Source organism: Eptesicus fuscus, chromosome 7 (genome assembly GCF_027574615.1).
Source record: "Eptesicus fuscus isolate TK198812 chromosome 7, DD_ASM_mEF_20220401, whole genome shotgun sequence".
NCBI lineage: Eukaryota > Metazoa > Chordata > Mammalia > Chiroptera > Vespertilionidae > Eptesicus > Eptesicus fuscus.
Genome location: NC_072479.1, coordinates 17071980 through 17096666, shown reverse-complemented (window position 1 = coordinate 17096666; position 24687 = coordinate 17071980). Strand labels below are relative to the sequence as shown.

Genomic DNA, 24687 nt, shown 5'->3' with positions numbered 1-24687 from the left:
TCTCAGGTGAGAATGGAGTTCAGGAGTAGTGTCTACCCAGTTCATTGCTCTGCCCCATTGCTCTCAGTGCCTCAGGCAGTAGGCAAACAGGACATTCCAGCTGAATGCCTTAACTCCCCCTCCTATGGGTATCTTTTCCCCTCTAGCAGATGCTCAAGGTGCCTTGCTCAGACCTTAGGGTTCCGTCCTTTCAACTGGCTGCAGGAACTTTTCTGAACAGCTACTCACTGCAGCCTTCGGTGGAGAACTGTCCTCAGGTGACTGGGACCTCCTTACCTCAGATGCCCGGGAGCTACATTGTTCTCTCTCCCCTCCCTGCACCGGACCAACCTTGGAAACCTGGAGCCAATGCCAAACAAGCTGAGGGGCAGAGGGTACAAAAGCCCCCCTCACTTGTCTCCAGGCAGGATAGACTGCAGTGCACTTTCCATCCAGGGCTCCCATGGGATCAGGCCACATCCTTATTTGGCTTCTCCTCTCTTCCATCCTGTGTCCTTCACTCTATCACAACTTCTCCGGAGAGCATTTCCTTGCTAAGTCACTGGACAAGAATCCTCACCTTGCTCTGCATCAGTTAAACCTGACCTAAGGCACCTACTTTTCTGCTTAACTGGCAAAGACTACTCATCTTCCCAGACTTATCCACTCCTCTGCAGCAGACTCATCTTCCCAGGTTGCTCAGGACTGAGGCGGTTCCCCAGTCACTGAACTTTCAGCACTAAAATCAAAGCAGTCTTGAGCAAACCTAAACAGTGGATCGCCTCTGAAAAAGCTTCTCTGCCCAGCCCCCTCAGGCCTCCTCCATGCTCCCAAGCACACGGTGCATATTTCCATCCTGAGGCTTACAGTGCTTAGAATAATTGCCCATTTTCTTGTCTATCTACTCAAGCAGATGATGGTTTCCCGAAGGCAGAGTCTGTTTTTACATGAATACCCTGTGCCCAGTCCAGTGTGTGTTCTGCTCTAGGCATTTAGTGCACTTTTTTTTAAATCCTCTCCCGAGGATATTTTTCCATTGATTTTTTAAAGAGAGAGTGGAAGAGAGAGGGAAAGACAGAGAGAAATATCTATGTGAGAGAAACACATCAATTGTTGCCTCCTGCAGCGCCCTGACCAGGGCCCAGGCCAGGGTGGAGCCTGTCACCAAGGTATGTGCCCTTGACTGGAATCAAACCCAGACCGCTTTGGTCTGCAAGTCGATACTCTATCCACTGAGTCAATCTGGCTAGGGCTAGTGCACATTTTAAATAACTGAGTTAATAAGATGAGAATTTGAGCTGCTTCATTTTGTATCTTTAATCTACCAACCACAAAGATGTGCATACAGTAGTTGCTTCATAAGTACTGTTAATAATTAGAGAGCAAACAGTCTTGGAAATAAGGCCTCTTTCCTGGAAACCTCGAGAGCCCAAATAAAGTATTGCTTGGTGACAGGAAAACAGGAATGGAAATCAAGAAACCTGGAACAGACCCTAGCCAGTTTGGCTCAGTGGATAGAGTTTTGGCCTGCGGACTGAAGGGTTCCACGTATGATTCTAGTCAAGGGCACGTACCTCGGTTATAGGCTCCTCCCTGGCCTGGGCCCTAGTCAGGGCACATGCAGGAGGCAACCAATTGATGTGTTTCTCTCACCCAGATATTTCTGGCTTACTCTCTCTCTTCCACTTTCTCTAAAAAATCAATGGAAAAATATCCTTGGGTGGGGAGAAAAAAAGGAAGGAAGAAGAAAGAAAGAAAGAAAGAAAGAAGAAAGGAAGAAAGAAAGAAAGAAAGAAAGAAAGAAAGAAAGAAAGAAAGAAAGAAAGAAAGAAGGAAAGGAAGAAAGAAACCTAAATTCAGGTGCCAGTTTCCCCAATAATTCGCTTAAGATTCTAAATCCTCCTGGATTGTGTTTCTTCAGCTTGAAGGTAGAGATGAAGACAGCTATAGGTTATTTAGGCTTTTTTTTAAAATAAAAAACTTGATTGTTGACACTTTATCAAGACAAACCTGTATTAAAAAGAAAAAAGAAAAACTCCCACATTAAAAACAAAACAAAACAATGAACATGTTCATTGACAATAGTCCATGAAAAGTATGTATGATTCCTAGAAAAAGCATAGCTGAGAAAGTACATAAAAGAGAAAAACAGGTACTATAGAGCTAAAAAACCAAAACAAAACATCTTACTGACATTTTAAATGCTGATCAAAATATATTTTAAAAATCTATAACTCTATATACAAAATTAATCTATTGCTATTTTATTTCATTGACCAACAATATCCTCTACATGTGATATGTACATAATCTCCTTTTTCTTTACTTTTAGTAAAACTTCCTATTTTTTGCTGTATAAAATAAACACGCTGTATTGGCGCTGGGTCCCTGTCCTTGTCAGAGGACAGCGGTCCCACCCGGTCCCAGCTTTTTCCTACAAAAAACCCAAAAAACCACTAAACCTGGAGCATGTGGAAAAGCCAGGGCAGGACCCCAGGCCTTCACCATCACCAACCTTGCACTCTGTGAGAAAAGGAGCCCATATTTCTTCCTCAACTCTATATCCCCAACATGAAGCACAGTCCCTAATCTATGGGATGCCCTCAAATATTATTTGAATTAACTGCTTAAATATGACTCTAAAATCAATAGTCTTTCCACTGCACACTTCAAGTACAAGCTCCATTCTGTTACAGAATACTGGGAGGTTCAGTGAAGACTACAGATGGCAACGTTCTTGATAAAGCCTAACACGCTAAGCAAATGTAAGACCCTTTGGTATTTCTGTCATGCCAGTGTGACCACCAGTTTGTGGTCCTCTTCACCCCTTGATTCTCAGGACGCAGGAACACTGGTTTATTCTTTCCCCAAGGACTCTTCTCATACACATTTCTGCAGCCACCTGTGTGAGCCCCAGATTTCTTCCACACCACCCTCCACCCTGAACTCCCCCCCTTGCAACCACCACACACCCAGACACACCTGCTCATCACCATCATCAGTGAAATAACGTATCCGCTCCAAGATGACTCTGAGGAGTTGCTCCTGCCAGCTGTCATCATCAATAGCCACTAATGACTGACTTAAAAACTGAGGAAGAAAGAAGACCACAAAGGACAGTGTGGTCAAGAAGAAGCAAGAGACAGGGGTTATGGTCTGTAAATATGGAAAAAGAGGTGAAACACATGGTGGGAGTTAGGACTGAAGAATGATAATACAGTGAAAATGATGGTAATGCCAATTACATGTGTGAAGAAGCCCTTTCCAATTTACAAGGTTCTCTCCTATATCATCCTTTTTAATTCTGGAAGGCAGGAGTTACTTCCATTTTACAGATGAAGAACCTGAGGCATGCAAAGGCTAAATAACTTGCCCAGGGACATAGAGCTAGGGCCCTTTCCCTTACTCCCCCTTGATATAGGGTTGTAAGGTATGGAAGGTGACTCAAGGCTTAGGACATAGTCAGATACTCTGATGCAAGGGCCAGGAGGCAAGGGGACCACAGAAAGAGGTTTGATTGAGCAGGGAGGCCCTTGATCATGGCCTCAGTCCCTGGGGGGCCTGGGGCTATCCTCCCTTAAGATCCTGAAGGTGGGAAAGAAGGCAAATGTGGAGGAAGGGAGGTCTTGGGGGGGTGCTTACACGGAACAGCCTGTCCTCCCAGTCCTCTTGATTCAGGCTCTCCTCAGTATGATCTAGGAAAGGAGAGAGCAAGGGGACCCACTCAACCGGAAGGTCCCAGCCAGGGAGAAGAAAACATTTAAGTACCATGCGGCACTGAGCCTACAAGGTAACTGCTCTCCCTCTTTACAGAGGCTCCAGAAGACGACTGACTGTCCAAAGGTCAAATATACACAGCTGTCCAGTGTCAGAGCAAGGATACAAAACTGGTCTGTCTGTTTCCAAAGCCCACACTCTTCCCTGATCTTCTGCCCATAAGAAAGTGCAGGAGTCATTCTGGGAACCCTAGAGCCACAGAACTTTGGACTGTGTTTCTGCTCAGTTCAGAACATTGCCTCCAAAAGCAGAACCATCCAATAGCATCTTAAAGGCACAGAGAGACTGGTTCCAGTTCTCCTCACTCCAAGAAAGGTCCATGCTGCACCTCAGGACACCACGTCTTTTGGGGTCTGCCCACTGCCCCAGCTTCATTCCTCCCCCTCCTAACCAACCCCTTACCATCTAGTATCTGCAACATCTGTGGGATCACCTTCCTCCACAGCTGGCCAACATTGTAGTGAATAACAGGATGCAAAGAAGTGATAGGATGCAGGGCAGATAGTAGCCTCAGAGAGCTTGTACCAAACTCCCTTTCCCTGTAGGGCTTTCGGGAAAACATCTGAGAAGCAAGCAGGAGGCAGAGAAAATATTTAAAAGAAAAGAAGAAAGAAAATGAAAGCAAATCCATAGAATGGTAGAGCTGGAGCTTAGGCCCTGCCCATTCTTTGCCACCTGTTGAACTCCTACATCCTCCAAGATGCTCTCGAAACACCACCTCTTCTGTGATGCCTTCCTGACTCCTGGAGACCATGTCAGCCTGTTGCTCTTCTAAGATCCCAATGAACCTCATGTATTCATCTATTAGTACATTTGTCTCACTGGACTCTAGATAGCTTTTCCCAGACTTGTCTTTCCCACTAAGACTGTGAACACCTCAAGGGCAGGTCTATCTTTGTCATTCCAAGTGTTGATAATGTCTAGCACATAATGTCTGGGCTAATAGAGAAAAACTGAAAACAGAGATCCAGAAAGGTATGTGGGCTTGTCCAAGGTTAACAGAGAGCAGCTCACAATAAGGCCACATAGGAGAGAGGCTAAGCCTTTCCCATGGCCACTTCCCCATCTCCAGGCCTCACCACTATGCTCCCAGGTCCCTCCTGCATGCTCTTTGGCCCCTGTGATCCTGGGCCCTATCTCATATTCCATACCCGGCATAATGCCTGAGACAAAGTAGTAGCCAGCTATTTGTGAAATGAGTGGATGGATGGGCTGATGAGTGGATGGAAGGATGTATGACTGTAGTACTCATTCTGGCATCACTTACCACAAGATGGGTCAGGAGTCTCTGTGGTGAAATGAACTGGGTAGCTAAGGAAAAGAGAGGATGAAAGAAGAGGACAGAGTCAGTGCACACTTCAGGATGCTCAACCCCCTGCTCCCACTGGCAGCTCCCCATCAGTACTTCAGAGGAGGAGAAAGAGCAAATAGGACAGGGAACATCAGTTCCAATGCCATGGGAGCTGTGACATTTTGATTCAGATTAAAACACAAACCATTACATGTTTAGCCTTTAAAAACACACAGACACACCATGTGATATGCTGAACAGACATCCTAACTCTAACCCTGACTCCCACTGGGGTTAGAGGTCAGGGATGGGGTGAGCACAGAGTGAGGCTCAGAGTTAGGGCAATGGAAGAACTAAGGGTCAGGAATGTGTATGTATTCATTACTTTGTACTTAACAATGTTTGTACATCCTGACTCGAGTGTTTTATAATGAGGAGTAAAGGCAAGAAGGAACTGTGACTTTGAGAGGCAACCGCTTTTCATTCAAGAGGGCAAATGACTTTAAGTTGCTGCCTTACCCCTTTGCCTTTCTCTTCCCATCATGGCCCAAGCTTGGGACCTACAATCCCCCCTCCAGCATCCTCTGTACCCGCTCCCCCTTGGTGTCTCAGCCAGCCCCCAACTCCAACACTCCATGCCCACAAACAGACTTAATGTTCACCTCTCCACAGGCTGCCCCACCCTTGTACTTACGATTGAAGTGAAAGCTGCTGAGGTAAGGAACCTGGCCCAGGGAACGGGCCTTCAGAGCCATTTGTGTGGCTGCCTTACACAGAGGCACGAAGGCCAAGGTGTTGTTGGGCTCACACACCAAAGTGACCAGTTTGGGCAAAGATACCTGGCAGGAGAGGTGGAAAGAATTTCAATGCCAAGCCCCAAGTAGGCCCAGTCATAAGTCTCCAACCCCATGCCCTTGTCTCCCTTTCCTAGAAGGGTATTTGAGGCCTGTATACAGAGCCCCCTTAACCCATTCATATTCATTCTCTTCCTCTTTTTTTTCCTCTCTCTCTCCAACCCCTACCCTCACCCCTCACACCATGTTGGAAAAGTATAACCAAGGTCCTGATTAAAATTAGAGCAGGAAGAAGTTGACTTGATAGATGAGGGCTTCTTGAAATTTGGAATGTGTGACTTATAATCACCTTCATTGAGGAACCTTCCAGAGTCAGAGACATGCTGAAGGTCAGGAGGCAGAGCTTACCGGGAGGTAGATTAAGTCTTAATTCCTTTTCCTCCCACAGCCCTTTCCTCAGCTTTGATGCAAATCAGTTCATATGAGCCTCCAAGAATCCCTAGAGGTTGCTGAGAACAGTCAGGGAATATAATCACTCCGTCTTTTATCAAAGAAGAAAATGCAGCTGGGAGAACAAGTTATTCAAGATTGTACAGCTAGAAAACTGGCTGATCAGGACTCAGACTCTGGCTTCCAGATCCAGTGATCTGCTTTTGCGGCACTGAGCCCTTCTCAGTGGAACCCCAGGCACTTGTGTGGAATGAAATGGAGGTGGGTTGAGGTGAAAGAGACACCACAAGGCATTAGATGGAGGGGGAAGGTGGGATGCAGTTGGGGTGGGGGTCAGGGTAGTGATCAGGGGAGCCAGGGGAGGAGGAAATGGAGAGGCCTGTTTGGCCCCAGCTGTTTATACCATCTGTAGGATTCTGGAACACATTATTTGGATGTCCTCTTCATTCTAGAATATGAAAAGGAAAGATTTCAATCCAAAAACAATGCTAGCTAAGTCTCTGTGTTCAAGGCTTTCCCTGGCTCACTGCTCAGGGTTTTAGAGGCCAAAGACCCTTCACATGTGCCAGGCGTACCCTCCCCTTTCCCTCTTGCTCCCAACCCTGCCTTCCTCTTGTTCCATCCCCTCAGGTGTGCTCCTTCTTACTGATGGGTCAGACTCCACGATCTTGATGATATAGCTGATTATAGTGTTCCCCTGGGGCAAGGCCAAGTAGTTATGCTGTCCCAGCATCTCAATGAAGTGCACGAGGACCTTCGGCACCTGTGGAGTCATAGACCATCACATGACAAGACAGGAAGGAATGTCAGGGACTGTCAGTATCACCCTTCATATTTCAGGTGAGGACACCGAGGACCAAGGCAAGTAAGGGGATTAGATTTCCTGACACCAAACCCAGTGTGACTCTACAGCAGGCTCTAGATAATGACAGACCACCAGCCACTAAACGTGACCACTTCTGTACTTTGCCCTGAAGTTCTAACCACTTCAGCTCCCACCACCTTCCTGGAGAAGTCTAAGTACTTACCTTGCCCTCACCTTATTTCCCCAGAGATATAAAAATTAGCAGGAGTGTTGGATTGCGGGAGAATCTGAGTCCAGGAAAGTCCCATGTGGTCTGGCCTTCCTAGGAAAAGCCAGGAACAAGTCCCACAAGTCCTGAGGGCCCTTCATATTCCAGCGAGGACACAGAGGTTTTAGCACCCCAAACCACTGCTCCACTCGTCCCCTGCTCCCCTATTCTGTGTGATCCAGAACTTAAGCAGTTTGTGCTGTCTCCAGCCCTGTTGAAGAGCTTGTTAAAAAATACTTTTTCACAAAGTATTGAATCAGCAATTTGAAAGATAAGGTAGCAGAAAACACCTAATAGAACAGCAAAAATAAAACAGAATAAAAAAAAAAAAGAGGGTAGTTTAAGGGGCCTCTGAGACAACATCAAGCATACAAATATTCGTATAATGGAGTGCCAGCAGGACCAGAGAAATAGGAAGGAATTGAAAACTTATTTGAAAAAACAATGACAGAAATCTTCCCTCACCTGGTCAAGGAAATAGACATACAAGTTTAGGAAGTGCAGAGAGTCCCAGACAAGATGAACCCAAGGAGGCCCACACTGAAACACATGATAATTAAATGCAGAAGGTTAAAGACAAAGAGAGAATCTTAAAAGCAGCAAGAGAAAAACAGTTAGTTACCTATAAAGGAGCTTCCATTGACTGTCAGCTGATTTCTCAACAGGAACTTTGCTGGCCAGAAGGAACTGGCAAGATATATTCAAAGTGATGAAAAACAAAGCCCTACCACCAAAAATCACTCTAACCAGCAAGGCTATCATTTAGAATCGAAGGAGAGATAAAGAGCTTCCAAGACAAGAAAAAGCTAAAGGAGTTCATCAACACCAAACCAATATTACAAGAAATGTTAAAGGGTCTTCTTTAATGAGAAGACGAAAGGAATATAAAAAATATGAATAATAAAATGGCAATAACTACGTATCTATCAACAATTACTTTAAATGCAAATGAATTAAGTGCTCCAATCAAAAGACATAGGATGGTTGAATGGATAAGAAAACAAGATGCTTCCATATGCTATCTGCAAGAGAGTCACTTCACATCAAAAGAGACATACACAGACTAAAAATAAAGGGATGGAAAAAGGTATTTCATGAAAATGTTAACAAAACAAAAAAAGCTGGAGTAGCAATACTTACTATCAGACAAAATAGACTTTAAAACCAAGGCTACAAGGAGAGAAAAAGAAGGACCCAGCAATTAAACTTTGGATATTTATCTGAAGAAACCCAAAACGAAATTGAAAAGACATATATATTCATATATTTATTGCAGCATTATTTACATTAACCAAGATATGGAAGCAAACTAAGTATCCATCAATAGAGGAATAGATAAAGAAGAAGTGGTACATATATACAATGAAATATGACTCAACAACAACAAAAAAGAATGAAATCTTGCCATCTGCAGCATGGATAGAGCTAGAGGGTGTTGTGCTGAGTGAAATAAGTCAAACAGAGAAAGACAAATGCAATATTATTTCACTTAGTTGTGGAATCTAATAAACAAAATAAATGAACAAGCAGAACTGAGACAGCCTCATAGACACAGAGAACATTTTGGTAGTTGGCAGATGGGAGGGGAGTGAGATACTAGATTTATTGGGGTGATCACTTCATAAGTTACATAAATAAATGTCAAATCACTAGGATGTACACCTGAAACTAATATAATATTGTATATCAACTGTAATTGAATAAAATTTTTAAAGAAAATAATTTACATACACACACACACACACACACACACACACACACACACACACACGTAAAGAAAAGATAAAAAAAAAATTTATCTTCTCAGACTCCATGCAAGATGTGTTGTTTCAGGACTTCTCTCCCTAAGCAAACTGAATTCTCTGGGGGCAGAATTAATACCTTTCAGAGCTTCACGTCCCTACTGGGCTCACCACAATATTGCCCACCGAAAAGGCTCAGAAAATATGAAGGAACCACCTGTCCACTTCTCAAACCTTTCTCAGGTTTTGACAAGCCCAAATGTAACCCATGGGCAGAAAAGCCTGAGACCAGAAGTAGCTTGGCAAGGGTGCTTTACCTATCTCCTTATTCCCCCAAACCTTCCCCTCTCCATTTTACCAGGCCCCAAGTTCTCAAAACAGCAATTGTCCTCCCAGCCCGAACATTCTGCCATTCTGCTCACTGGTTTGAGGTCCTCCTGAATCACCAGAATGGTTGAATTCAGCACCACGCGCTGCAGCTTCTCTGTCTGAGGCACTAGAGGAAAGACAGACAGACATGAGGCAGGGGGTGGGGTGGGGGTGGGGGTAGAGGTGGGGGTGGGAGTGGGGGTGGTGGAGGTGTCAGTCTCCTCCCTCCCACTTTGTTGGCTTGGGCCTCAGCCCTTGACAGGCTCCCACAGCTGAGCACACAAGTCTGCCTCACTGGCCATGCTGTTCTGCTCACCCTCTGCGATCTCAACCTTTAGAAATGCCAGCACTGCTCTTTGTCTGTGTGAATTCCTTCTGCTGACTCAGTCTCCTCTCTGCTATCAGCACAGCTCCTACATAGAGTCTATCCCATCTCCTGACTGACGCCTTCTCTGCATTCCTGTTGCCCATTGCCATGCTCACACTTAAGTAACTTATCACATATTATCCTGTATCCTGTTGCTGTGTGAACAGTCTCATTCCCTACTTGACAGTGAGCTCCTCAGAACAGGGACCATGTCTTATTTATGTGTGTATTTTCTGTGCCTCGTTCTGTGTTAGGCACACAGCAAAGTTTTGATGGATACTTGATTAGAATTAAACCTACACTACAAGATATGTTTTCTCAATAAAAATGCCTAAAGGTAGGAATTAATGTTACCTACATTTTTGTTTTTTATAATCCTCACCCAAGGATAGGTTGTTTTTTATTTTAGAGAAAGAGCGGGGGAGAGAGGGAGAGAGATAAACATCAATGTGAGAGAGAAACATTGATCAGTCACCTTCCATATGCTCCCGATCAGGGAACATACCAGCGACCTAGGAATGTGCCCTGATCGGGAAATGAACCCACAGTCTTGTGGTATATAGGATGACACTCCATCCAACTGAGCCACCCAGCCAAGGCAACTCCATTTTTCAAATGAGGAAATAGAGGTACAGACTAAAAGTAATCTGTTCCAGTTTGTACAGCTAATAAGAGTCAAAACCAGGATTTGAACCCATTGAGTTTATATTGAGCTTAAAACTGTGCTTTTAACTACTACATGGGAGTCTCTGCCCCAGAAAGGAGATTTCCTGAGCAAGAAGATCCCTAGGACCAGACTCAGTTCGTACTCACATTCCTGGAACACGTCTGTGAACGCTTGAAGGGCAGATTCTATCTTGGCTGGCTCAGTGGACTCCATGGCTGACAGTATTAGGGATACCATCTGATCCTGGTATAACTTGGCTATCAGAGGGCATGAATACATGGGAGTCAGGGGTATGTTTAAGTGGGAGGTGGTGTGTAGAAGAAAATCATGCTCACAGCAAACCACTGATGCCATGAGCTGGGTAAATTAGGATCTATTAGGTTGGAGAAAAGAAGGAGGAAGAAAGAGAGCCAAGTGTTTGCCCAGCATTACCATGAGCCCAGCATGGGGCAGATGCTTTTCGTGAGCTAGGCCTGTCCCTCCCCTGCCCCACCATGGGCTCTCCCATTAGGTCAGAACCTCTTTCGTGACCATCAGTGCTTTAATCACATTATCACCTTTCTGAGCTCAGGATCTCCAAAGGAGAAAGGGAAGCCAACCCCAGGGGAAGGCAGTGGTAACAAAAGGGATAGAGAGGGGACAATGCCTATGCCCTTTGAGATTCATTGAATTTCAGGCAAACTTTACATGGATTACTTTGCATCTTGTCTGAAGGACAGAAGCCCATCTTGGGAACCTAGCACCCCAAGGAGTACAAAGTCTTGAGTACCCAGGGACAAGTATCTGGGGCTGGGAAAATGTGTTAACTTACCCAAGATGTAGAAAGCCCTCAGGGCGAGGCTGCAGTTCTCCACAGAGTGAGGATCTGATGGGTTGACTTTTGCACTCAGCTGTGGGGAGACCAAGGCCATCAGACCCGGGAGCACTGAAAAATCAGAGGCTCTGGGCATGGATGGAGAAACTGAGGTATGCAGCCAGAAAAAGCGTGGTACTTGCCCATAAGGAGAATGTGAAAATAGAACCCACAATACACCTACACAGCCCCAAAGGAAAGAAGACGTGACCAGCAAATACATGGAAGGTAACACCTTTTTGCAAAATGTTCAATTGTCCTCTTCCTACTCTAGGCTGCAACACAGAAGGCCTGCCATTTCCCACAGGCATAATGGGGCGGTTTGGACTCTCTGCCCTTAACCAGTTTAGAGGGAGCAACAATGGCCTCCACCCCAAGAAACATACAGGAATGTATGCAATTTACCTCTTAGAGAATATCCACTCTGTGACCAGAATCCAGGCAGTGAAGCCTGAGGTGTGTGCAGTTACGGTCACCATGAGAAAACCCCAGGGCCGAGTGGAGGTTGTGACCTGGGCTGGGGTAACCATCACCTCCACAGAAGAGGGGAAGACCAAGCCTGGGATACTTCCAGCCTCCAGCACTCACCTGCTGGAACAGCATGCCTGTAATGTTTTTCAGCTGGGATTCCAAGTTTATACCTCCGCAGCCGCTGAACGCCAGAGCATTCACCAGTTGGCAGATACACTGTGTGTGTAAGGACAGAGTCAGCCACTCAGCCAGCCCTTGCCACAGCCTCAAGGGGAAGCCTCTGTCCTCAGGTCTCCTCTCAGAAGGGGCCCAATATCTTAGTTTACACTGCCCTCTTGTATCTTTTCAGGAAGGCCTAGGGGTTAATTTTTCCATAGCCAAGTACTGCCATGACCTGCTCCTCCACCTCACCCAAGTAACCTCATTATTCCATGGTAACTTTTAGAGCAACTCAGCATTGCAGGTGTTGGCTGACTTCAAAGAAGTAGGATAAAGAAATCATGGCCAGGGAGAAACCAAGATGGTAGCATAGGTAAACACCTATATTGCTGCCTTGCACAATTTCAAAACTGCAACTGGATGACAGAGCAGACATCGTCCAGAACCACCAGAAAGCTGGCTGAGTGGAAATTCTACAACTAGAAGGAAAGAGAAAAGGACACTGAGACTCAGAAGAGCTGTGGAGGACAGAGGTGCAGAGACCTGAGAGAAGAAAGGGTGGGTGGCTTAATAATCGGCTGGCTTACTTGCAGCGTGCAGAAAGGGCAGGCAGCAAGTGCGCGGCTAGCTTTCTCGTTTGGGAGGGAAACAAAACCTCCCGACTGCACTGAACTCCAGTTCCGGGTGAGACTTTTGGGAACCCAGACTCATTTGGGGAGAAACTGGACTGTCTGGCAGCGGGTGAAACTCGAGAGGAGCCTTCTCTCAGAGGTGCGTGCAGCCATTGCCGCAAGACACTGAGACACAGGGGCCCCTTAGGGCAGGGCTGAAGGAAAACCCAGGCTGTCTGCTCCGCCCTGAGACTCCGCCCCATCCAAGCTGAGCACAGAAGCTCTCCCAGTGGAGACACAGCTGATCCTCACAGCCAATTGGCCTGGAGGTCAACTCCTCCCAGTGATACTAACAACAATCTAGTCTTAACTACAACAAGACTGCACACACAGCCCACAAAGGGGCAAACCAAGAATGTCCGCCTCAGGTAACTGGGGAGGCTGAGCCACTAGTCCCTGCTAGGACACCTCGCACACAAAGCCATTCCATCAACTCAGGGAAGCAGCTAAATTGTGGAGACAAAGAGGCAGTCCACAAATGAAGGAAATGGAAGAAAGCAAATGACTGGATATAGAGTTCAAAACCACGGTTATAAGGTTTTCAAGAATTTCCTAGAAAAGGCCGATAAATTTAATGAGACCCTCGAGGAGATGAAAAAGGATCAACTAGAAATTAAGCATACAGTGACTGAAATAAAGAATATTATACAGAGACCTATAAGCAGACTAGAGGATCGCAAGAATCAAGTCAAAGATTTGGAATACAAAGAAGCAAAAAACACTCCTCTGGAAAAACAGAAAGAAAAAAGAATAAAAAAATATGAAGATAGTGTAAGGAGCCTCTGGGACAACTTCATGCGTACCAACATCAGAATTATGCGGGTCCCAGAAGAAGAGAGAGAGCAAGATACTGAAAACCTATTTGAAGAAATAGTGAATGAAAACTTCCCCCACCTGGTGAAAGAAATAGACTTACAAGTCCAGGAAGCACAAAGAACCCCAAACAAAAGGAATCCAAAGAGGACCACACCAAGACACATCATAATTAAAATGCCAAAAGCAAAAGACAAAGAGAGAATATTAAAAGCAGCAAGAGAAAAACAGTTAGTTACCTACAAGGGAGCACACATACTATTGTCAGCTGATTTCTCAGCAGAAACTATGCAGGACAGACAAGAATGGCAAGAAATATTCAAAGTGATGAATAGCAAGAAACTACAACCAAGATTACTCTCCCCAGCAAAGCTATCATTCAGAATTGAAGGTCAGATAAAGAGCTTCACAGATCAGAAAAAGCTAAAGGAGTTCATCACCACCAAACCAGTATTATATGAAATGCTGAAAGGTATTCTTTAAGAAGAGAAAGAAGAAAAAGGTAAAGATAAAAATTAGGAACAACAAATACATATCTATCAACAAGTGAATCTAAAAACCAAGGGAATAAAAAATCTGATGGACAGTATTAACTGGTGAATATAATAGAATCAGGGGCATAGAAAGGGAGTGGACTGACAATTCTTGAGGGAAAAGGGGAGTGGGGGTTGCGGGAAGAGACTGGACAAAAAGCGTACACCTATGGATGATGATGGGGGGCGGGGAGGTAAGGGCAGAGGGTGGGGTAGGAACCTGGTGGAGGGGAGCTATGGGAGAAAAAAGAGAAACTATTATAATAATCTGAACAATAAAGATTTGTTAAATAAATAAAAAAAAGAAATCATGGCCAAAGAAAGAACTGGTTCTATTCTTCTGATTTGCAAAATTTGGAAAACCACATTTAAAATCCTAAATATCTAGTGGATTGTATTGTTTTATGGGTTTTTCTTCTCACTTGTGTGAGAGGCTACAAATTGCCTCAGTTTTCACATGTGTAAACAGTCCATTATATTTTTTAAAAAGACAGATTTATTGATGTCTAATTGTATATAATAAAAGGGTCATAGGCACATCAACCGAACAGCAGAAGGACTGGTCACTATGACGTGCTCAACGCAGGAGCTGCTCCCTGGTGGTCAGTGCGCTCCCACAGGGGAAGCGCCGCTCATCCAGAAGCATGGTGAGCACAGTGGCAGGGTAGGCAGCCCTAAGGATGTCGACTGCTGGCTTAGGCCAGCAGGGAACGGCCCTAATCTGGCAGTAGGACAACCCCCAAGGGCTCCTGGACGCAAGAGGGCACAGGCTGGGCTGAGGGACCACGTCCCCCCCCCCCCCCCCAGTCCCCCTCTCCTGCCAAGTGCATGAATCTTGTGCACTGGGCCTCTAGTTGATATATAATACACTGCGCATATTTTAAGTATACTATTTAATAAATGTAAACACCCTTGAAACCATCTCCACAATTAAGATAATAAGCATATCCATCACACCTAAAAGTTTCCTCTTGTCTCTTTGTAATCCCTCTTGCCCTTCCCTCGGAACAACGTTCCTTTCCCCAGGCAACCACTGATCTGCATTCTGTCATTATAAATCTCTCACTTAATTTTTTAAAAACTGCCAAACTGTTTTCCAAAATGGTTGTGCCAATTTACAGATGTATAGTGGCATCTTAATGTAATTTTAAATTTTTCAAAATGATTTTTATCAACTTTTCCAGTGCTAATTTGATATCCCCATATTTATTCAAGTATTTTGCCAATTTTTAAAATATTTTAAAATTTATTTTAGAGAGGAAGGAGGTGGGGGAGAGGGAGAGGAGGAGGAGGAGGAGGAGGAGGAGGAGAGAGAGGAGGAGGAGAGAGAGAGAGAGATTGACCAGGAACAAAACAAGGACGTCCACTCTCACCATTCTTACTCAACATAGTGCTAGAAATCCTAAGCAGAGCAATACGGCAAGAGAATGAAATAAAAGACATTCAAATATGGAAGGAAGAAATAAAACTATCAGTTTTTGCAGATGACATTTTTCTGTATACAGAAAACACTAAAGACTCCACCAAAACAAACAAACAAAAAACAAACAAAAAAATCCACAAAACTATTAGGAACAATAAACAAATACAGTAAAGTTGCAGGTTACAAAAAATCTATGTGCAAATATCCATTGCCTTCCTGTATACTAACAACAAAACTTCAGAAAAAGAAATAAAAAAACAATTCCTTCTGCAATTGCAATCAAAAGAATAAAATACCTAGGAATAAACGTAACAGAGAATGTGGGAGACCTATATACTGAAAATTACAAGGCATTATTAAAAGACATTGAAAAAGACACAATAAAATGGAAAAATATTCTATGTTCATGGATTGGAAGAATCAACATAGTTTAAATGGCCATATTACCCAAAGCAATATACAGATTCCAATGTCATTTTTTTAAAGAAATAGAATGAGAAGTCATCAGATTTGTATGGAACCACAAAGGACTCCAAATAGCAAAGGCAATACTGAGAAAAAAGAACAAAGTTGGAGGTATCACGCTACCTGACTTCAAATTATACTACAGAGCTATGACCTCCAGAACAGCATGGTACTGGCAGAGAAACAGACACACAGATCAATGGAACAGAATAGAGAGCCAGGCTATAAAACCACATGCATATGGACAGGTAATTTTCGAAAAAGGAGCCAGAAACACACAACAGAGTAAAGATAGTCTCTTCAATAAATGGTGCTGGGAAAACTGGAAAGCCACATGCAAATGAATGAAAGTGGATTACAGTTTGTCCCCACGTACAAAAATTAATTCAACAGGGATCAAAGGGGGTGGGGAGAGAAGAGGGAACTAATATATGGTGACACGGGAAGATCTGACTTTGGGTAGTGAGCACATGGAGCAATATGCAGATCTTGTAATACTGAAACTCACACCTGAAACCTGTATGTTCATGCTGACCAATGTCACTCCAATAAATTTAATTTTAAAGAAATCATTTTTTCTGTTTCACTGGTTTTGAGAAATTTGATTGTGACATGATTTGGAGTAGTTTATTTATTTCTTATATTGGGTTCATTGAATGTGTTGGATCTGTAGGTTTAAACTTTAGATTTAAAAATTTTTCAACCACTATTTCTTCAAATACATTTTCTGTCTCTCCCTTTATGAGGGTACTCGAATTGCACATAAATTAGGCTGCTTAAAGTCGTTGCATGCCTCACTGATGCTTTCTTTTTTTAATTTATGTTTTATTGATTTCAGAGAGAAAAGGAGAGGGAGAGGGAGATAGAAACATCAATGATGAGAGAGAATCATTGATGGGCTGCCTCCTGCATGCCCCCCACTGGGGATCAAGCCTGCAACCTGCGCATATGCCCTGACCTGGAATCAAACTGTGACTTCCTGTCTCATAGGTCGACGCTCAACCACTGAGCCACTCTGGCCAAGCTGATGCTTTCTTCTTTATTTATTTTTTCTGTTTCATTGTGTGTAATGTCTATTTCTATGTTCAATTAACCAGTTTTTTTTTCTTTTGCAATGTCTAATCTGTCATTAATACTATCCAGTGTTTTTCATACAGATATTCTAGTCTTTAACTCTAGAAGTTCAATTTGGGTCCTTTTAAAAAATATTTTTCCTGGTTTTTACTTATTTACTTAATCTTTCCACTAGTTTTTAATCCAACAGAATCAGTTATAATATCTGTTTTAATGTCCTTGTCTGCTACTTCTAACATCTGTGTGAGTTCTGGGTCAGTGTTTATTTATTTTTTCTCCTTATTATAGGCCATATTGTCCTGCTTCTTTGCATGCCTGGTGATTTTAAAAAAAAAATTAATGTGACTCATTGTAACCTTACCTTCTTGGGTATTGGATATTTTAGTATTCCTATAAATATTCTTGCGTTGTTCCTGGAACACAGTTAGTTACTTGAAAATAATTTGATCCTCTGGGGTCTTGCTTTTAAGGTTGGTTAGACAGGACCAGGAAAGCATTCAGCCTACTGTTAATTTTTCTCCCCAACCCACCCATCTACCTAACATCCTGTGAATTATGAGTTTTTAAGACTGTTTGGTGGGAACAGATACAAATGTTGGCCCTGTGTGAGTTCTGGCTACTATTCTTTCAAGTCAGGGGTTTTTCCTCACCTGAAAGCATTTCCTCACACACATGGACTATTTAGTATTCCACCAGTAAACTCCAGCTATGTTGGTCTTTCTGGTCTCTCATTGCTATCTTCTCAACTCAGAAAGTTCATCAACTTTTCCTGGGGTTTCTTTCCCTCTGCCACTGACTGGAAATTCTCTCAAGGAAGTAAACAGGGGCAATAGTAGAGCTTATGCCATGTCTCTCCTGTCTCTCAGGGACACTATTCTTTGTTGCCTGTTGTTCAATAGTTTGAGAACCATTATTTCATATATTTTGCGTAGTGTTTTAGTTGTTTCAGAAAAGAGAGTAATTGTGGCCTCAGTTACTCCCTCTTTGCCAGAGCACAAATCCCTCCACTAGATTTTAAATATTTAACATTTCTTCCCCTTGGTTTGCCTAATGGACCCCCAAATAGGGCCAGCCTCCCTAAGGAAAGCTGGCTAGTACTAGTTAATGTCTAAAGAAATTATACTATAGACTGACAAACATCTCGATTCTTAATCACTATCCCCTGGATTGATAGAGGAGAGAGAAGGAAGAAGTAGCCAGAACATTTCCACTGTCTGCCAAAATGTAGGGTAGAATCTCTACCCGCACAATCTGCAGACTAGCAGAGAGGTTACAAATGTTATCCTCTAACTGGCTAATTGATTACACAGACCAAACCTCTGTTCCAAGTTCTTAGACCTTCCTAAAGGCAACATGCAGACAAGTGACAGAAGGGTTAGTACTAGTAAATGAGAGACTGGCTTTTCCACTAAAGGAGAAAGATCAGAGCACATGCATGAGGAAGGTCAAATCTTCATATACAAAGGAAAGTGAATTTGAGTTGGTAGTGCAATGGTAGATCACAAACGGTGATCTCTGGAAACTTGGTGCTAATGGGTGTTGCACTAAAAAAAACACAAAAAACTCCTCTTGGTAACTTACAAATGCATATTAACATGTTGAGCAACCATGAAAAATGTGCCTTTCAGAAGCCTATTCTGAAGGGCATAATTGACCAACATCTCCAACTTCTTTACTCTAAAATCCATCACTTTTTAAAACTGAGGTTAGATTCCCAACGGTTTCTCCCATCCAATGACTGGGTATGGCAGGTCCACTAAAGCAGGCCTACATAAGCAAGATGTAGGACTTTTCCGATGGGTAACATTGGCTCAATGACTCCCTGTTGGCATTGAACTTCCTTAGAAATACACTATAATCTAAGACTCTCCTTTCTTCTTCCCTTCTTCCCTTTATTCTCTCCTTCCCCTTCTCTTTATCAATGGTCAGACCTGCTACTCAGTCTGATGGCTCTCCCAGTCTCCTCTGGCCCCTTCTCTGTTTTTTTCCTCACAGGTGTTCCTCCAATAAATCTCTCCCACCTCAATTCCATGTTGGTATCTGCTTCTTAGAGGATCAGACTAACCCATATATTGAAGACTCGGAGAAGTCCTACAGTGAAGAAACTTGTTTAATTTTAAACTCAGCATTTCCCACCTATTTTACTAAATAACACACCTTCTTTTTGTGGAATACTCATTAAAAGTGGGGGAACTCAGTTTGAGAAATGCCACTGAATTAGAAGGAAGACTGATCCCTAACAATCAGAAAATTTGGCTTCTGGTTCTTGATCCTCTGTTCATAAAAATATCTAATATGTGAATAACATTTCTATCACAGGCATAATCCTGAAATGGCCCTTAAAACCCCCGGTCCCTGGTGTACTCACACCTTCTACTGGTTTTTCAGTCAAGCGCTAATCTAGGTGTTAATGTGAAGGGATTTTGCAGATATAAGTAAAATCCCACACCTATTTGACTTTAAAATAGGGAGGTATTCCAGGTAGGCTTGACCTAACCTCATAGGCCCTTTAAATTTGGGTCTAAAGGTCAGAGACAGGGAAGTTAGAGAGTTTCAAAGCATGAGGTGAATTCAACAAATGGATATGGCTGAGTTCCAGTAAAACATTCGTTACAAATATAAGCTTCACAATGGATTTGACCTCTGGGCCAAGCTTTGCCAACTCCAGCATTAACTACTCAATAAATATGAAATACATGAACTAGTCAAATTTCCTTCTCACTCACAACCCAATCACCTGGGAAATGTAGAAAGGTGTCACTTCCATGGACATCAAAATCATTAACAATCGGGTTAACCGGTTCACTTGGTTCTTGAGTTTGGATGGTGGCATAAGGAAGAACAGGTGGCCCATTATCAACAGAACCTGCTCTGACACCTGTGCCTAAGGAGATAAAGAAACTTGCATCAGCAAAGGGATGAAGGCAGACACACCCTCAGGGGTTTTGCTTTATTCATCTTTGTATGACCAGGGCCTAGGATCATGCCTGGAAAATGAGAGTAATCAATAAATGTAAATCACATACTTAACAAATAAGTGAATGGACAGTGCAGTGTTTTTTTTACTCTATATTTTTCAGGAGAATGGGAAGAGGAGATTGAGCAGAATCACCTGCTGTGCCAGAAGACCCTCGTGAGTCAGCCTTCTATCAGCAAGTGGACAAACCTGAGCCCACCTTTGGCTCAAGCCTTACTCCTTCAGCCCATCCACCCAACCCCTGTTATCCCCCACTCCCACCTTGTCCTTGCTCTTCAAAGACCAACGGTTGAGGAAGACGCGGAAGGTGGTGTAGGCCTTCATGGACATTTCCCTTTGAGTAATGCCCATCACCTTATCATCCCAAGAATCCAGGTGCTTCTGGGCACTGACGACCAATCCGTAGAATACTGTATGGAGAGAAGGGAGTCAGAGCTTCCCATCACCTTTCCCTTCCCACAAAGTAAAGCATACGCACCTATCAGTACAGTCCTCTCCTCCCCAACCCAAAAAGGACTTTGGGGGTCCTGTGCTGGGAAAGACCAACCTGTCCATCACCTCCCCAACTATCATTCCTTTCTCACCATACCTAGTTCCAGTGTAGGCAGGGAAAGTGAAAGAGAAAGGCTGTCAACACCTACAGCATCCCTATCAAGTTTGCCCATTGCCCCAAACAAGGCCAAGAAGGGTCAGATGGAGAAGAGCATCTACTCACACCTGGCCTGCTCTCAGCCATCACTGCCCCTTCCATAGACTTATGGGATCCAACTTCAGAGGGACGCAGTCTCTTCCTGGCCTTCTTTCCTCCCTCCCTGATTCCAATTAAGCCTTCCCCAGACCCTCTTGACCCTTACCATGACATATTGCCAACATGTCGTTCTTCTCTTGGGCCAACCTCAGAAGGGGCAGGATATATCTCCATATAGAACCGATGAATGAAACTGTATCTGGGAGGGAGAGTACAAGAAAAACATCCCTATCCCAGGGAAAGAAGCTTCCCGCCTTAGTGTACAAAATCTTATGATTAGGGACCAGGAGGTTTGGGTTCTGATCCTAGCTCTGCCTCCAAAGAGTCTGGACAGCCCAGAGTAAGATACGTAATTTATCCTTATTTCTGTGTCCTCAACTGTTAAATAGGACTACAGTTCCTAATGGCCCACCTCTCAGGGCTGTTGGGAAAATTAAGCTCAATAATGGATGTTAGCACAACATACAGATGCAAGGTATTGCCACACCCTACACATGCACACTCCCCTCCAAGGACCCTTATGAAACAGAGCTGTGCTGCCTGGGGCTCTTCTCACTGTTCTCACGTGAGAACACTTGCCCTGATTAGATCAAGAGACACATTTCTAGCCTCTGTGCCGGGTCCTCTGAGTTTGCTATGCAGCCCACCCATAAGCCTTGTCATTTTGAACCTAATGCCCAGAAGGCTAGCTGACTTCCCACAACCTCTCTCTGGCCCAAACTCCAGGTGATAAAGAAAGGGCAGGGTCTGTTATTTGCCTGGTGACTTGATTTTTTTTCACACTTTGTGATTGAGGGAGGGGAATAGAATGGGTAAGAGAATTAATGCTGTCACCAACAGCCACCAGGATGGAGATTGCATGGTGATTCTCTGCCTCATCCTACTACACTATTACCTTCCAAACCTCTAATCAAATTCAAAACCTCAGGTTCCCTAAGCAGAGCACTCTTCTCTCTTGCCCCTCCCTGCCTCTGTTGAATGGGGGCTTTCTATTCAGCCTTCCCTCAAGTTCCCCAAGTCTGACCTCCAGTCCCACAGTCTCCTGTGCTTGAATATGCTCTCCTGTGCCACTCCTAGTCTCCAGGAACTCCCTCCTGAGTTCCCATCAGTCCCACAGGGATGCTAGCTTGCCCCCTCCCCTCTAAACACACACACACACACACACACACACACACACACACACACACACACCCATGACTAAACTAAGTGGAGATATACAATGAAAGGAGTCAGGAGAATAATGCTATCCTCTAAATTCCATGCAGCACCCCCACTGCCTGATGCCCCTGTTTTTTTTTTTCCTCAGGCTAACTCTTCCACCACGGGGAGCAATACCTTGGGAAAGGCTTATCTTCCCCACTGCAACCATGAGGCTCCTTGGGGGCAGACAGTATATGTTCGGTCTGTCCCATAGCTTGACAATGATCATTTCTGGAAAATGGGACCCCAGAGCCATCAGGACTGATGTGAACATCTTCTCCAATTCTCCCTTTGTCTCCTGGAAAAAGAAAGACTAACTGTTCCAAGGCTAATCTCCAAGAGCAGTGTCTCAGCTTCTGAGAATTGGCTTTGGTCAGTAAGTGGTTCTCCTCTACCTAGAGGGCAGTAACTATCCTATAGCATCCTACAACCCCATTCAACATATATCTTTCCCATGATAGAGGGCAAGAACTTCCTAGAGTGTGCAAGAGGGCAGGAAATCAAAAACTCTGCAAAGTCTCTGGGCTTGTGTGTTGGGGTGGGAAAGGGGCTTGGCATTTCCAGCGCACAGCGCTTTCCCTGTAGCAGCAAGGAAAGGTGGGTAGATTATCGAGGAAACTTTGAAAAGTTCTTGAAGGGTCAAGGTCTTGATCAGGAAACAGGTGTGCCAAAGAAGGCAGGTAAACTGGAAAACACCTTGTATGTAGACAGTTAACTAAAAAAAATCAGAAACCAGATTTACCCGGTACCAGGAAATTTAAGTACAAAAGTATCTGGATAGATGCATAGGTAGAGGTCATGAATGTTCAGTGCAAAGTTGGGCAGGCAGGCAAGTGGGTGGATTTAAATAGGTTAGTAAATAAATTGAGATGATTAGCTGAGTTGCAACAGCAACAGTGACTGCCTAAGATATCCCAGGAGGAGGATTAGGACAGGTTAGATTTTGAGACCCAAAGCCTAAATCCTTTCACCCTTTCCATCTCACTTCTTTCACCTTACCCCCTTACTTCATTACTTTATCTTCTAGGTCACAGTTCTTGAGACATGTTCAGGGTATAAGACATAGGGTCTAGTAAATTGTTTAGAAACTTGAGGTACTCATCTCCCAGATACCACTTAATTTCAAAATGTCATCATCCATCAGAAAGGAACTCCTGGCGTTAGGCCTGGAATCCTTTCTTCCCCCACAGCCCCCAACCCACAGGCATGGGCTCCTCACCATTCTCCTCAAGTAGTTGATAAGGACACCTGTAATTTTCTGGCATAATGTAGTAGGCATCTTAGTATTTAGAATTTTGACTTCCAGTAATTTGAGGTTTTTTATGATATCATCTTCTGACATCTATAGGAGAGAAGGATTCAAGAAGAAAGGAAGGTTGAAGGATGGAGATTTAAAAGAAACAGATAGAGAACAATGATCCATGGTAGAGAAAGGAAGAGGAGGACTGAGTCTAGAGAAAAGATTAATGCTGGACCCAGGTTTGGAGGGAAGTAGGCGGAGAAGGTGTGGGTTTAACTAGGGACATGGGAACCTGACCTGGAACTGTGACTGGACTGAGCTGAGTAGTGCCCTGCTGACTGGAAATTCTTCCCACTCTCCTGACACAATGACTATGCACCCAACCAGCTACCTTTATGGAGGGGGTTCCACCCTGAGCTGGAGCCAGGAAGATGTCTGAGATGTCCTCACCTGACCTCCAAGTGGGAGTGCCATCAAAAATTTCTGGATGTTTTCTTTTGAGATATACTTGTTCAATTCCCCTTTAAAATTCTTTGAGTGAAATGCCATAGCTGTAAATATCTCTGTAAGGAATAAAGAGGGTTAGTAGAGGGGAACTATTTCTCTCTTGCTATAATTGGGTTATGTTTTTCTTTAAAAGTGGGTAACATAGTATGATGAAAACATGCAAAAATAATGAAAAAACAGAAGACACAAGTATGGTGGCTGATTATGACTTTGGCCCTCACTATCAATATGTCATTTGGCAATTCATTAAATCATGGAGACTCTATTCTTTATATGAAACATTAGTATAATAAAAATCAATACGAGGATCCTAAGAGATGAGATACATGCTATTAGGTATCAACTTTTAGGAACTCGGCCTGCCCTTTGGATCACAACTTTTCTTTTAATTTGAATATATTTTTATTGAGTTCAGAGATGATGGAGAGGGAGAGAGAGCTAGAAACATCAATGATAAGAGAGAATCATTGATAGGCTGCCTCCTGCACACCCCCTACTGGGAATCGAGCCCAAAACCCAGGCATATACCCTGACGGGGATTTGAACCTGGTGGTTCCTGGGTCAATGCTCATCTGTTGAGCCACACTTGGCTGGGCTGGATCACATCTTTTCTGTTGAGATAGTAAGTGCCTTCTATGACTGAGAATATGAGAGTTAGGGAAGGGAGGGGATTATCCACAGGACAATAAAAAATTGGTTACTATAAACTAAAAACAAACAGAATAAAACAAGAATTTATAGATTGATATGAAAAGGAACCAATTTGAAATTTTAAGAGAGGCAAAGAAGCATCTAACAGACTGTCAAACTACAGTGGGAAGGTAAGGGAGGATTGTGAAAGTAAGAGATCAACCGAAGGACTTGCATGCATGCATATAAGCACAACCAACAGACACAAGACATTGGGGGCAGGGGGAGGAGGGCAAGTGCGGGAAGGGGGCGGGAGTAATGGAGGCTGGGGGGAGGTCTATGGGGGAAAAAAAGAGACATATGTACTACTATTTGTAACACCTTAACCAATAAAAATTTTAAAAAATAGGCATG

The 24687-nt window shown here is 43.7% G+C and overlaps 1 protein-coding gene across 1 annotated transcript; it reads right to left on the bottom strand.

The window, feature by feature from the left end:
• Positions 1-1335: 1335 nt before the first annotated feature.
• LOC114232335 (maestro heat-like repeat-containing protein family member 1) lies at positions 1336-23685 on the bottom strand. Its single transcript, XM_054718387.1, has 18 exons — positions 23587-23685; positions 23116-23238; positions 22032-22194; positions 20803-20895; positions 20210-20358; positions 19709-19855; positions 11951-12049; positions 11321-11399; positions 10656-10766; positions 9529-9602; positions 6938-7054; positions 6695-6739; positions 5742-5886; positions 5024-5067; positions 4159-4318; positions 3622-3674; positions 2962-3069; positions 1336-1344 (listed from the first exon to the last, which is right to left on the bottom strand). The coding sequence occupies exons 1-18, from the start codon at positions 23683-23685 to the stop codon at positions 1336-1338; spliced, it is 1818 nt and encodes a 605-aa protein (XP_054574362.1).
• Positions 23686-24687: the final 1002 nt, after the last annotated feature.

Coding starts and splice junctions, on each gene's coding strand:
- LOC114232335 (XM_054718387.1), bottom strand. CDS start 23,685: ATGGCATTTCACTCAAAGAATTTTAAAGGGGAATTGAACAAGTATATC. Junction 11,400..11,950: donor CAGGCATGCTGTTCCAGCAG/GTGAGTGCTGGA, acceptor GTCTCCCCACAG/CTGAGTGCAAAAGTCAACCC. Junction 9,603..10,655: donor CACAGACGTGTTCCAGGAAT/GTGAGTACGAAC, acceptor TCTTTCCTCTAG/TGCCTCAGACAGAGAAGCTG.